Source organism: Rhineura floridana, chromosome 1 (genome assembly GCF_030035675.1).
Source record: "Rhineura floridana isolate rRhiFlo1 chromosome 1, rRhiFlo1.hap2, whole genome shotgun sequence".
Taxonomy (NCBI): Eukaryota; Metazoa; Chordata; class Lepidosauria; order Squamata; family Rhineuridae; genus Rhineura; species Rhineura floridana.
The window spans coordinates 94,199,677-94,214,357 of NC_084480.1; the positions used below are offsets into that span (position 1 = coordinate 94,199,677).

At 41.0% G+C, this 14,681-nt stretch overlaps 1 protein-coding gene across 10 annotated transcripts in view; it reads right to left on the reverse strand.

The window, feature by feature from the left end:
• Positions 1-228: 228 nt before the first annotated feature.
• ERCC6L2 (ERCC excision repair 6 like 2) overlaps positions 229-14,681 on the reverse strand; it is an 82,034-nt gene continuing 67,581 nt past the window's right edge. For 9 of the 10 annotated variants that reach the window (XM_061626385.1, XM_061626391.1, XM_061626399.1 and 6 more), the window contains 2 exons: positions 5,918-6,105; positions 229-3,175 (listed from right to left, as the gene is read on the reverse strand). In XM_061626385.1, the coding sequence (XP_061482369.1) occupies positions 2,263-3,175; positions 5,918-6,105 (1,101 nt within the window). In that variant the 3' untranslated portion in view covers positions 229-2,262. The remainder of the gene's footprint in view (positions 3,176-5,917; positions 6,106-14,681) is intronic. The other variant, XM_061626426.1, reaches the window with a different exon arrangement.

The following is a 14,681-nucleotide window of genomic DNA, read 5'->3' on the forward strand; positions in this document are numbered from 1 at the left end:
CAGTCTTCAAGCCACACTGCATAAAGGAAGTTCACATAAGAGAATTCTAAGATCTCCTATTAGATGTCCATTTGTTAGAGAGAAGAGACTGTTTTACCATCATCCTCATGTTATCAAAAGGGATAGTACAAAGCAGCCCCCAAGTCTACTGTGAAGAAACTGAGGCATGCAAGAAACAATGATACTTTGCTAATTCCATAGAGGTACACAGCTACACATATGAGGCACTGGGTATAAAACTATTTTTATTTTCAAATAAAATGCTTGCAATAGTTTGATCCAAGCTAGTTTTACAGTCATCCATCATTTGTTTAACAAAGCCACTTGGCAATTCAGTTACCAATTTAATGATGTGCACTAAGGCAATTAATAAAGGTGGTATTCAGTGCTAGTCCAACTCAGAGCAGACCCACTGAAATTATTAGACATGGCCAACTTTGGTTGATTATTTTCAATAGGTCTACTCTGAGTAGTGGTTAGATGAATACAGCCCCTAGGAAAGGATGCGCACACACACACATCTCAGGACTGGCTTGCAATTAATTCAAGCAATGGCACAGTGGAGTGAAAGGGTTCAATGTCCACCAGGCAAGGGCTACTGAGCAGTTTTTACTCATTTAAATGAGGCTTACATATCTGTTTCACAAGCTCCATTACAGTGCAATGTCTGGCAACCCGTGCCCAGTGATTCCAAATGCATTAAAGTATTCAGTATTCCAGTTGGGATATACCTACAAAATAATATACATATTGAACAACTATGCAGTTAGGAAGGCCAAGAAGGTAATTAATAGAGATTTGTGATTGATTTGTTTCCAAGCAGCTTTAAACACCATCAACCACCCAGACTTCATACGGGTGAGAGCACATCCCTTAGTGGCAAGTAGCTGCACTTTATTTTAAAATAAGGCTGAATAAAATATGTACAGTTTTTTTTAATTTCCTCAGTTTAAAACACTAAAATTAAAAGTTTATACTCCTGATAGAACGAGACAAGTTTCTAGTTATCATGCTGCTAAATTCAGAAACTGCTACCTTCAAGTTTTAGTTTCCAGCAGGTGTGAACTGAGCCAGTAATACATGTCGTGCAGGCTTGTACTTTTAAAGTTACACACCTTGCTGTATAAATGATCCCAGTGGAATTGCTCTATCTTCAAGAAAAGTTTCAGATATCACAAAGTAGGAGAGTACAACTATATGTTCTTCCTCAATCCTCCTCCAGGCTAATGTTGTGATGTCTGAAGATACTTACTGCTTGATAAATTTGCAGGGGCCTCATATGCTATTAATTTAACAGTTGCCAAACTAGCTCATCACTGATCAAGTATTTTCAAGGTGTCACAATATTTGGGCAATTCTGATTAATCCCAAAGTGTATGCAACAGTTAACTTTGGTTTGGTTTTGTGATGTCTGAGTGTCCTAAACATAATTAGTATCTCAGTGGAGTTCCAATCAGGTTTTCAGTTAAACCTTGTATTTTCACCCATGGCTTGACAATTTCAGAAAATATGACACTAACACTGGTGTGCACAAAGGCCAACATATCACAATAAAACACAAAAAGGTGTGATTGTTCTCCACATGAGGCTGCAAAACCTGTGCACAGAGCAATCACCATGTTTCCTCCTTCTCCCCACTCACATTCGGTGTGTGTGTCTGCGCAGGGACACAAAAATCTCGACTATGGAAGGGGAGGGCTAAATGGGAATACGGAAAGCAAGAAGAGTTTCTGTGTTTGTCTTTATGGGAACCATTCTGATCATGGGAAAGGCCCATGGCTTTAATACTTTCTTTAAAGGTTAACTGATTAAAATGGATAAAATGGGAGACATATTTAGGCTACAGGCAAGACCAAAACAAAAAGGAAAATATCAACAGGTGTTCTAAGAGCATGCTTTTATTCTCAATATTGATGCAATGTGTTTTGAGTTTCTTCAGCTCTTTTTCAAGGATATTTTCATTTTACAGCTCCTTCAAAACAGACAGGTTTCCCTTCTTTTGAGAGAGAAAGAGATAAAGTGCTCAAAAAGAAAAAAAAACTTTCTTTTCTTTTGAAAAAGATTGAGGGTGGAAGTTCAAGAAGGAGAACACTCTTTTGAAGGAGTTGTAAAAGGAAAAAAGCAAGCTTGGGGGCAAAACAGCCAAAGAAGCTTACAACTGCACCGAGCCACTTCCAAGAATAAAAAGTGTGTGTGTTTGGGGGGGGGGTTATTAACACCTGTGGAGATTTTCCTTGTTTCCCTTGATATTTAGACATCATATCATGTATCAGACAAAGATTCATCATCTGTGCCAGTTGTGTTTCTTTTCCATAAAAAATTGTCATTTTTCTTCCAAAGTGACTTCTCGTCCTCTTCTTTCTTCTTGCGCAAAGTGATCAGAGGAGCTCTTTCACACAGTTTCTCTATGGCTGCCATGTCTGTGAGTTTTTCGAGGCTCTCCTCATTCTGCTCATTCAGCATGTCCCAGAAGTCTTTTGGTCGAGGTTTTGCTTTTTCTGCAGGACCAGAGAGGGACCTCCTGGGTGGCTCTGTTGGTCTATTTGCATTACTCTTGAAGAGGTCATTTAAAATAGAGGTGTCTCCTAGTATGTCTGCAAAGGAATTTTTCTTGCACATTTGAGCGTGTCTGCTTTCTGATGGAGACAGAAAGGGTTTTCTTGGCGACTCTGTCCCCTTCAAGTTTGGCTGTCCTTTAGCAGTATTTGCAGACAGCCCTTCAATTATTCCTGATTTACTGCTTAATGAGTCAGATGCCATAAAGTCTTTGAATGCCTCACTGTTTCTCCTACTAATGCTATCTTGGGTAACGACAGTGGGCAATTGTTTATCTTCCACAGCAGCCTGTATGCAGGGATTGTATTGAAATTGCTTTGCTTCTGCTTCATGTCTTTTTTGGCCACAGAGATCTGTTGAAGGATTAGATTTTGATTTTCCATGCTTAGGAATGGACTGTCTTCTAGATAGGGCTCTGTGCACATCTCCTTCCTTACTTCCTTCTGAAACAGAAACTGGAACATCAACTTTTAGTAAGTCCTTTAACTCTGGATATTTTGCACCATAAAATTCTTTCAATATTTTCTGCCTCTCTTCTGATGTAGTTTTGGCAACATACTTTGCGAGTTCTTCCACTGAAGCCTTCTGAAAATGAGCTGTCATTTCTTCAAATTGTTTCCTACAGCCATCCATGAAACAAAACATAGTAACTTAGGCCAATTATATATACATATATATGTATATATATATAAATAAACCAAGAAAACTGGATTGAATATTTTACAATATAAATCAGTGAGACTAATTTCCAGATTGGGTTAGAATTGGGCAGTCTTAAAAAAACCCTGTTACAAATTGTAAAATAAAAGGTTGATGGTATGGTTGCATTCAGACCAGTGGTTTTTCTCAAGGGAGGGAAGGCTTGGCCTATAGCTAATAGCGCAGTCCACATTCCCTAATCTGTTACCCATTGTTTCTTTTATTCCTCCATTTCTAAGATTAAAAATCTTGTGAAAGCATGTTAACTTATAAAATAGGGGGGAAACTCCTTAACTTGTCCAGGAAAAAAAAAGAGAATTCAGAGGTATTTCAAAACAATTGCGTACAAAAGGTTGTGAAAACAATGTTTGAAAGAACATAGTTTGAAACTGATTTGCAAACCAAATTCTGGACAAACTAATTTGGCATCATGTCTAAACTGACAAAACATGGTTTGGGAGACTGCTTTGTCCTCAGATGATGTTGTTTGGGAGAGTAGTGGGCATTCTCAGGAATGCCTGGGAAGAGAGAAGCTGCATAAACCATGGTTTGCCTGTATGTCTGGAACACAAATCATGGTCCAGAGTTTAAACTACTGTTAATTCAAACTATAGTGTGGGATCACATCTGAACCAGTCTTCAGTGTTCCTCTTCCCAGTCATTGTTCAGCCCCCTACCTTGTTGAAAAGGAAATGGACTGCCTTCAAGTCAATCCCAATTTATGGCAACCCTATGAATAGGGTTTTCATGGTAAGCGGTATTCAGAGGGGGTTTACCATTGCCTTCCTCTGAGGCTGAAAGGCAGTGACTGACCCAAGGTCACCCAGGGAGCTTCATAGCTGTGTAGGGATTTGAACCCTGGTCTCCCAAGTCGTAGTCCAACACAATAACCACTATGCCACACTGGCTCCCTACCTTGTTATGGACCTTTAATTTTTTCAGTGTGAATTTCACCTGAGCATCCATTTACCATAGAAGCCACATATTTCATAATTTAGTCTCGCATTTTCCCCATCCCAAATTATGTGCACATACTTCCTGAGACACGGGGATAGATTAATACATTATCAGGGTAGCATGGCTACTGTGAAAAAAAGATTTTCTTGTGGCTGGATTTGACAGCAGGCCTATGCCTATATAAATGAGGTATGGATGTGCTATTGTAAACAAAATAAAAAAACCAAGTCTCTACTTTTCAGAAAAGGATGTATGATACAAAAGGAAAGTACATAAAAATTAGTACAACAAAAAGGACAAAAGTGAAATGAAACACAACAAAATGCTAATTTATAGCTATTCTCAAGTACTTCTTCATGCAATGCATAGTTAAAACTATGGAATTCACTCCCACAGGAGGCAGTGATGGCCACCAACTTGAATAGCTTTAAAAGAGGATTAGACAAGTTCATGGTGGATAAGGCTATCAGTGGCTACTAGTCATGATGGCTATGCTCTCCCTCTATAGTCAGAAGCAGTATGCTTCTGAATACCAGTTGCTGGAAACAGCAGGTGAGGAGAATGCTCTTGCTCTCCGGTCCTGCTTTTGGGGTTCCAGTTGGCCACTGTGAAAACATGATGCTGGACTAGATGGGACAATGGCCTGATCCAGCAGGATCTTCTTATGTTCTTACACTAGTGCTTTGCCTTAACTGGGTTACTGACTGAGCCAAATACTAATAGCATTTGCTATAATTATGGAGAGTGGTTACAAAGTATTTTTCTGGACATGTAAGTATAGAAAGAAATACAAAAGCAGGTGTCCAAGTTCTGAAAGGTTTATCATATTTATTTCTGAAGAAATAAAAGCTATATGTAGTGCCTTCACTTTCATACCCGATTTTCATGTGGGGAGGCATCTATTTAAAACTGCCCCATATTAAAATCTCTAAAATTGCCACACCAGAGAAAACTTTTCAGACCTATCATTTTTTTCCTGTCCTCATAAGTTATGAGATTTTTCACCTCATCACAAGAAAATGTGGTTTAGTCTTTTCTGCTGCTGTTATGAATGCATGATGAAGCAGCCCTCAAATGAAAGTTGACATTTTCAGCTACTGCATACTTTTCAGTGGAGTTTAACATAATCCACACCATCAATGTCAACATAAATGGTGGCAAAGTTCCTTTCATCTCCTTTGAACATCCAATTTCTAATAGGTATACCAGTTCCTACAAATAAGTATCTATAAGGCTGTAGCAAAGTGGTAGAGTACCTACTTTGTCTGCAGAAGGTCTCATGTTCAATCCCTGGCATCTCCGGGGGAGGGGGCTGAGAAAGACTCCCATGTGAAACTCTGAAGAGTCACTGCCAGTCTGTATAGACAATATTGAGCTAGATGGCCCAATAATGTGACTCTGCGTTCTGATTTCCTGGATCCATCTTTGTCACTAGAGGCCCAGGTGATCTCGGTGGCTAGGAGTGCCTTTTACCAGCTTCGGCTAGTAAGGCAGCTGCTGCCGTTTCTGGACTGGGATAGCCTGACCACTGTTGTCCATACATTGGTAACCTCCAGGCTGGATTACTGTAATGCGCCCTATGTGGTGCTGCCCCTGAGGTTGGTCTGGAAGCTGCAGCTAGTGCAAAATGCGGTGGCTTGAGTGAGAGGGCCAGAAAAGGGAGGTCATTGGAGGCCATTTTTGCAAACCATCATTGTATTCTTACCTGCGGATTCTTTGGGGTGTCTTTCCAACCAGGAAGGTAATGGAGCCTACTCGGTGGACCTTCTTCTGCTTCTGGCATACAGGATGTGAAATATAAAGAATAGAGGGCTTGTTGATTTCACTTACTGAATTATCCTTCTTGGCACTCTTCCTCCTTGATAAAGCTTCCCCTGGATTTTGCCTGTTTTTCTAAACCAAATTTAAAATATAACACGTTAGCAGTTTGTAACCTAGCTTTTGTCCTATGCCCCTAGCTGAGATTTTATGACATGGCGCAGATGTGGCCTTTTTGAGCTGACAATGGCAAGATTCCCCAACATCTGTTTGATGTTTCTATTAGGAAATCTGACTGTTAATTTTTAATCAGCAATAACTTGTCACTTGACCCAAAACATGTACTGCGACATCGGAACGCTTGTCAACGATGTTATGATTAAACACGCTCAATGGATTTATGGTTTGGGAAAGGGGGGTTCTGTTTGTTTTTCATTATATCTGTTGTATATGTTTTGTTACCTGATACTTCTAAAACAATAAAAAGATAGAAAAAGTTCTGCAAATAATGTCAACTCTGACATCTCTGTACTTATTCTACTATTAGGATGCCTACACCAAACACGGATGTTTTCCTAATGGAAGAGTAGATTATGTACAAGTCATTGCTATTGTTTCATTTATATCCCAGTAAAACACAAAAACAGACCTAGTATTACAAACTAAGCAGCAGCATAAAATTATTATTATTATTATTAAATTTATTAGTCGCCCATCTGGCTGGTTCACCAGCCACTCTGGGCGACGTACAGAATAAACAATACATTAAACATTAAAATTTAAAAACAACAGTAAAAGCCTAGGCCACCCAAAAGTCTTCCTGAAGAGCCATGTCTTCAGGGTCTGGCAGAAGCTCATCAAAGAGGGAGCATGACGGAGATCATTTGGGAGAGAATTCCAAAGGGTGGGGGCCACTATTGAAAAAGCCCTCTCTCTGGTCCTCACCAGTCTGGCTATTTTAACCGGTGGGATCGAAAGAAGGTCTTCTGAGGCTGATCTTGTTGAGCAGCATCCCTGACGATGTTGGAGGCGCTCCTTCAGATAGATTGGTCCAAAACCGTATAGGGTTTTAAAGGTCAAAGCCAACACCTTGAATTGGGTTCGGTAAGCAACCGGTAGCCAGTGCAACTCCTTCAATACAGGAGTGATGTGATCCTGTCGGCAGCTACCTTTAATCAGACGAGCCACCGCATTCTGTACCAGCTGCAACTTCTGGACCGTTTTCAAGGGTAACCCCACGTAGAGCGCATTACAGTAGTCTAGGCGAGAGGTGACCACGGCATGCACTACTGGTGGGAGCAGATGATTGGGGAGGTAGGGGCGCAGCCACTGTATCAGATGGAGATGATACAGCGCCGTCCGGCTTACAGCCGAGATTTGAGGCTCCATGGACAGCTGGGAGTCAAGAATGACCCCCAGGCTGTGGACCTGTTCTTTCAGGGGCAATCGTACCCCATTAAGCACAAGGTCCACATCCCCCAACCTTCCCTTGTCACCCACAACCAGTACCTCGGTCTTGTCTGGGTTCAGCTTCAGCCTATTCCTTCCCATCCAGCCACTCACCGCCTCCAGACATTTGGACATGGTTTCAACAGCCAACCTTGGTGAAGATTTAAATGAGAGATAGAGCTACGTGTCATCCGCATATTGATGACACTGCAGCCCAAATCTCCTGATGATTGCCCCCAGCGACTTTATATAGATGTTAAACAGCATCGGGGAGAGGATGGAACCCTGTGGCACCCCACAAGTGAGAGGCCAGGGATCCGAAACCTCCTCCTCCAATGCTATTCTTTGGTACCTACCGAAGAGGAAGGAACGGAACCACTGCCAAACAGTGCCCCCCATACCCAACCTCCTCAGGCGGTCCAAGAGGATAGCGTGGTCAATGGTATCAAAAGCCGCTGAGAGGTCGAGGAGGACAAGGAAGGTGCATTCGCCCCTATCCCATGCCCTCCTCATATCATCTACCAAGGCGACCAAGGCTGTTTCAGTCCCATGTCCAGGCCTGAAACCCGATTGAAATGGATCCAGATAATCTGCTTCCTCCAAGTGCACCTGCAACTATTTAGCCACCACCCGTTCTACCGCCTTGCTTAAAAATGGCAAATTTGAGACTGGGCAGTAGTTGTTCAGATCTTGGGGATCCAAGGAGGACTTCTTTAAGATTGGTTTAATTATTGCCTCCTTGAGAGTTGATGGTATTTACCAGTTGAGAGTGATGTATTTACCACCATCTTGATCCCCTCACTCAGGGGATCTAAAACTAAAACAACTTATAATCAGAACACTAAGCATTAAAAGCCAGACTGAGCACATAGCTCAGGGGTCACCAACAAGGTGTCTGTAGGTGCACTTGTGCCCACAGAGGCGTTCTCTGGTGTTTGCAGGGTCCCCCGTTGCCCCACTAAAAATTAGATTGAAAGAAGCATTCTACTGTAACCAATATACTAGGATAGGATGTGGCTTGATTGTGTGTGCATGTGTGAGTGTGGTGCTCACGACAGTTTCTGTAATTTGCAAATGTACCCATGGGCCTGAAAAGGTTGGCAACCCAACATCGCTCTTCAAACCCATCTAAATTTGGGAACCCAATAGATCTCCCCATAGAGGGCATTTCACCTTGTTTCTTTTAGTTGTCAGTGGTGATGGGATGGAGCGCAGAGCCTCTAAAGCGGATCTTAGGACTGGGCAGGTTCATATGGTAGAAGGTTAAATCTGATCATAGGCTATAACGATACCAGTCATTTATGTTGAGCCCAGAAACAAATTGGGATCTTGCATCAACAATATTGTTTGAGCTTTATATGGTCCAATTACCAGGCTTCACACAACATTCTGGCAACCACATTTTGGCTATTTCCAGACCATCCTTGAAGACAACCCCAGATCAAAGAAAATAAATTCAAGAGATCTGAAAGGCCTGGGCAAATAAAAGGTCTTCCTCTGGTGCTGAAAGAACCTCAAGCTCAGTGCCATGTGAGCCTCCCTGAGGATAGCATTCCACAACTGGGATATCACAACAGTGAAGGCCCTATCATCTCCAGGCAACATCCACAATTTCTGAAGGCTTCAAGAAGGGCCTCTGAAAATGACCTTAGTACTTGGGCAAGTTCATCTTATACCATTAAGTTTTTAAAACTAAAAACAGTTTTGGGGGGAAATGGACTGGTAGCCAGTGCAGTTGTTTTAGAACTGGCAAAATATGTTCCCAGTTAGTCATCTACCCGCTACATTGAATAGAAACTGTAATTTCTGAGCTGTCTTTAAAGACATCCCCACCAATACTTCCTCTGGATCCAAACTTATTTATTTATTCACATAGACAACATGCAACTACTTCCCCACAGTGATGCAGCTTTTCTGGAAAATTTCCCAGAAAGCTTTCTTATGCAAATTAGTATAATTTGCATCAGATAATTTTTGATGCCCTAGAGATTGATCCAATTTAACATGTTTATTTCACTTGTATTTAGAAAACAAAGCAAAAAACTTTGAAACTGCCATGCTTACCTAATGAAATCCCCCCCACAAAAAAACAAATAAAGCACTGGAAACCTTTTATTCACAACATTTCCTGTCACCCATTTCTGCCTCCCCAAGATGCATATGTTCTTTCATAGTCTCTTCCAATCAACAATCTGATCCCCACCCAATTTCACTTAGCTGCATTGCAGCCTCAACAACAAGGAGCTACTACCTATATTGTTTATCGTTCAACAGAAAGCTTCCTTGATTCACTGGTTCTATTTTGGCACAGCCACCTGCCCAGTGTTTTTCTTGTATCCCAGTTAACTAACAGAAGAGTGCAGCTGCCCAAGCCTCTACAGCACTAACCAAGACATTTAGCAAATGATGGTGCTTATGTTATGGCAGCTGTAACCACATGGAGGGACTGTTGTGTATAGCCTCTGGCCACCCAGTGAGTTAAGCATTGTCACATTCTTGCAATCATTTGGAAACCTGGAGAAGTGAGGGGCATAGTAATGTTTGGGACTCACCAATGTAACTCTTCAAAGGAATAATGATGCAAACTGCAGGGTAAGGCCTAATTAGAAGTTATATGTAATGTAGTTCAGGATTTCATACATCTATCTTGGTTAGAGACCTTTCTGTTTACTAGAGATTTTTAGAGCCAAAACATTATTAACTTGGTTAGCAACTAGGTTTATGGGAGGGCCACTTAGAGGATGGGATGGAGAGGAACAAACTGGAGCCTCTTCTATCCTCCAAAGGTGGGCTGCCAAAGAGTCCCTATGCCACAGCTACTACTCCCCTCACACACCTGTCTTTCCTCTAGGTTAGCAACCTAGAACTGGATTTGGCCCTGGAGGCTTCAGTTCCTGATCCACATAGTATTAGACCAGCCACTGGAGAATTCAAAGCGGTATTGACATGTCATCATGTAATTAATGGACAATAAACAGAGTAATCAACATATGAATTTCGTTAAAAAAGAGTCTTAAAACATCAGAATGTTGATTTATTTACCTGATTTATTAAACAATACCAAATGTTTGACTAACACACCTGTTTAAAAGCAATAGGTTTTAAAAAAACAACATACAACTCTATTTGGAAAATAGCCAAAATTTTTAAACACACTGAAAGCATACTTGTCTTTGTAGGGAACAGAATTGCTGTTTAAACTTACACTGTTCACTGTAAATAAATTCCCAGATGCATCTGTAATTTGAAAAGGATGAAAACACTTCTAAACGTATCTAAAAAGGTTTTGTGTTTTCCCCCCTAAGAAACTTTTCTCAAAATTAACTGTTTATTTATTTACCCTCCAGGCAGAAATATTTAGTTGCTGTAAATGCAGTATCCTGCAACCTACAAGCAGACCAAGCTTCAAACAATCGTGAATTATCCTTGAAGCATCTTAACTCATCCTTCTGGATGAAATCCACATGGCTACACAGACCCACCCATCCACTTTTAATGAAATTCTGATCCCTTGGACTCAGGAGTAGGCTTGTAATAAGCCAAAAGGTCAATCAGCTTCTGTTTCCCAGTAACCTCCATGCAGTGAGTCAAGGGATCAGGGATGTGAATCCAGGAGTGAACTGGCTCTTCTCAGACCCAAGACAAAGTTGTGCTTGTTTATGTCACTCGTTTGCATCGCAGTCTCAACTATCACTGAAGCCCAGAAAAGGCTTCATCTCCGAATTCTAATCCTTTTAGAAGCAGTTCAACATTAAAAGCCAAAGCACATATCATCAAATTAAATAATTTTAGCAGAGTAGTACCTCTAGCAAACATGAGTGACTGCATGATACCAAGTGTAAAATAAAGTGATGTTCACAACCCATTTTTAAAATCTGCAGGCTAATTATTATGCTAAGACAGAAAATCCAGTGAAACTGTGAAGTTCAATAATATGGGAAGATGTTTGGGTTTTTTTGTTTTCTGTTTTAATATATTGCACTATCATGGGCCAAAAAGACATATGGAAACCATGGTCTCCCTGCAAACTTTCAGCTTTCCTGCTGAACCCAACAGTTATACAAATGCTCTGCACTCAAATATACTGCAGCTGACAGAAATTCTTTTGTTTACATGACCTATGAAAAATACCAGTGTAATACAAAATACAAGTGCCGCAAAGAGTTCTTAATAACACTACTTTGGTATTTACAGTATTCCACAGAGCGCTTAAACCTGCACCGGGCATAGAAAGGGCACCCCCACCCCTCCCATGCTGACAGAATGCTTAGTTCTCTCATTTACACCACACTGCAATAACATAAAGAGGGGTTTATCATTAATCCAGGTTTTACTACAAAGCATCCTGTTATTTCTCTGTCAAACATTGTCAAGAGTGCCAAGTGTCTGTCATCCAATTCAGGGGATTAAGTCTTCTTTTATACTGTGATACTTGTACCAATTTATAAAAATACAGATATAGTTTCTCAGAGCTGGTCATAGTCTATATTTTGGACTTGATTCAGGCCGCAAAGGTTGCATATGACAGCTGGCAGGAAGCTGAAGGGAGAATACATCCTCCCTCTTTTCAGTCACCACATTTCAGTTGCCATAGCAATTAATCCTCAGTTCAATGGCTGTCTTTGTATATTGCTTTTCAGTAAAACTTTAGGTAAACTTAAGTTGAAAACAAGCAATTGATTGGGGGGGGGGAGGCTCTACATAACTGTGGTACAGTACAGTATTTAAAAAGGCAAATTAATTCTAATGCATAATAAAACTTCTTCAAACCTCTTAAATATATCCTGTTCCTGTTCATATAATTATTGGGTGTTTTGTTCCCTTTTTACTACCAAAGATTTCTTCTTGTGTGCGAGTGCATGTGTGTATGTTTAAAGAGGATCTCTTTACACATAGTATTCAAAGGAGCTAAACAAGGGCCATTCCAGAACCCTGTAATTTTGAATTCTCATTCAAGCTGTTTCACAGAAGCTATTTTTGCCAATTAATAGAGAAATTAATTAGGGAATTAATTAAGGAACCCAGACATCCAATTCATGATTGGAAACAGTAGAAGAGGATGTTTCTTTTGACTCCAGAAGGCTCAGATTACTTTTATATTGTTGTTAAATTGGGGGGGGGGTGATGCAGGCTAAACTAAAAGCAAAAGAACATTAAAGAAAATAAATCTGGAACACCCACTCTTAAGATCAGTCAGAATTTGATTACCTTCCCCCCAACATAGCTGTAAAGTAGTAATAGTAGTAGTAGTAGCTCAATCCCGACAAGACCGAGACGCTGCTGGTGAGTGCCTTCACTGCCCAGATGGAGGATGTTTATCCTGTTCTTGATGGGGTTACACTCCCCTTGAAGGAACAGGTTCGTAGCTTGGGAGTTCTTTTCGATCCTTCCTTGTCTCTCGAGGCCCAGGTGGCCTCGGTGGCATGGAACGCTTTCTACCATCTTCGATTGGTAGCCCAGCTACGTCCCTATCTGGACAGTGATGACCTCGCCTCAGTTGTTCACGCTCTGGTAACTTCTAGGTTGGACTACTGCAATGTGCTCTACGTTGGGCTGCCCTTGAAGATAGTTCAGAAACTACAGTTAGTCCAGAATGCAGTGGCCAGACTATTGACGCGGACCAGACGGTCCGCTCATATAACACCTGTTCTGGCCCGTCTGCACTGGCTTCCTATTTGTTTCCGGGCTAAATTCAAAGTGCTGGTTTTGACCTATAAAGCCCTACACGGCATGGGACCGCAATACCTGGTGGAACGCCTCTCCCAATACGAAACTACCCGTACACTGTGCTTGACATCTAAGGCCCTCCTCCGAGTGCCATCACATCGAGAAGCTCGGAGGGCGGTGACTAGATCCAGGGCCTTTTCGGTGGTGGCCCCCGAATTGTGGAATAGTCTCCCTGATGAGGTACGCCTGGTGCCGACGCTGCTATCTTTTCAGCGCCAGGTGAAAACCTTTTTATACTCCCAGGCATTTTAAAAATTTTAAATATTCTTTTTAAAGAAATTGTTTTGTAGTGTATTTTAAAACAGTGTTTCATTGCTGGTATGTTTTGATGTTGTTTGGTTTCTGTTCTTTGTTTGTTTTGCTTTTTGATTTTCTTATATTTGTTCTATTCATATATTTTCTTGTTTATCCTCTATGTACACCGCCCAGAGAGCCTTTTTGGCTTAGGGCGGTATATAAATTAAATAAAATAAATAAATAAATAAATAATATAAGCTTAGCAAATATTTAGTAGACATTTTAGTTGGCACACTTCAATTTCAAAGTTAATCTGAAATACCTCTGGTCTGATATCCAAGCACGTGTTCTTCTGTGACTATAACTTTACAAACCTCAGAACAGAGATAGCTAACTGGTAGTCCATAGGCCGTCTCTTGTTTTTTTCAGCCCCCTCCCTGGGCCAGGTGAAGCCTACACAAGGTGTCAGCTCTCATCTGCAGTACTCTTCCAAGTGGGAACTGAAAGGACCTCTCTTCCCCAGGCAGAGTGGCAGATGACAAATGGCACATGGCACTGTGCTTTAGAGCATCACTTGTTGAGCAATTTTACTCAGGACGCAGAGCTGGGCATCCCAAAGTGTGAGTATGGATGGGGAGAATTTTGATTCAGTTTACATTTAAAGGCAAGCCTATCTACCGGTAATTTCCACTTGCCAAAACAATACACAAAAGGTAATCCTTCAAAAATTGCATTTCTCCTAATTGTGTAATGCAGTTCTCCAGCCAAATAATATGTACAAAAATGCATATACTAGGGTAAATGTACATAAAAATGCACATATTAGTGAAAATAACATACAAAAATGTATTATATTAGGGAAAAGTGCGTTGCAAAAATATGTATATTTGGGGAAATTGCATACAAAAATGTGTATACAGTAGAAGAAATTCACAGCAGAATGCTGATGAATTTTAATAAAGACTTTTTCTAAACTAGAAATTGCAAACTGATGTGAAAATATGAAGAGCTGAATTTAAGATTGGAAAAATGAGGAACTGAGAGAAATCAAAATGGACAGTGTGAGTCACTGCTTCCCACTAAGTTGGCAAATTCAATAAGGAAATGGGAAATTGCCTCACATTCAGGATAATGATCGAGGCAGTGGGGAACATCTCAGTAGGGGCCCCACAGTTCATCCTGCTTTGCCTCCTGTTGGAGGCTCCAAGGTATTTGGGAGACTGCATCTCCTGAAGGTTCCTGGCCTGGAGTACTGTCAGCGAAAGGCAGGGAGGAGGAACAGAGTGAGATACTCTTGT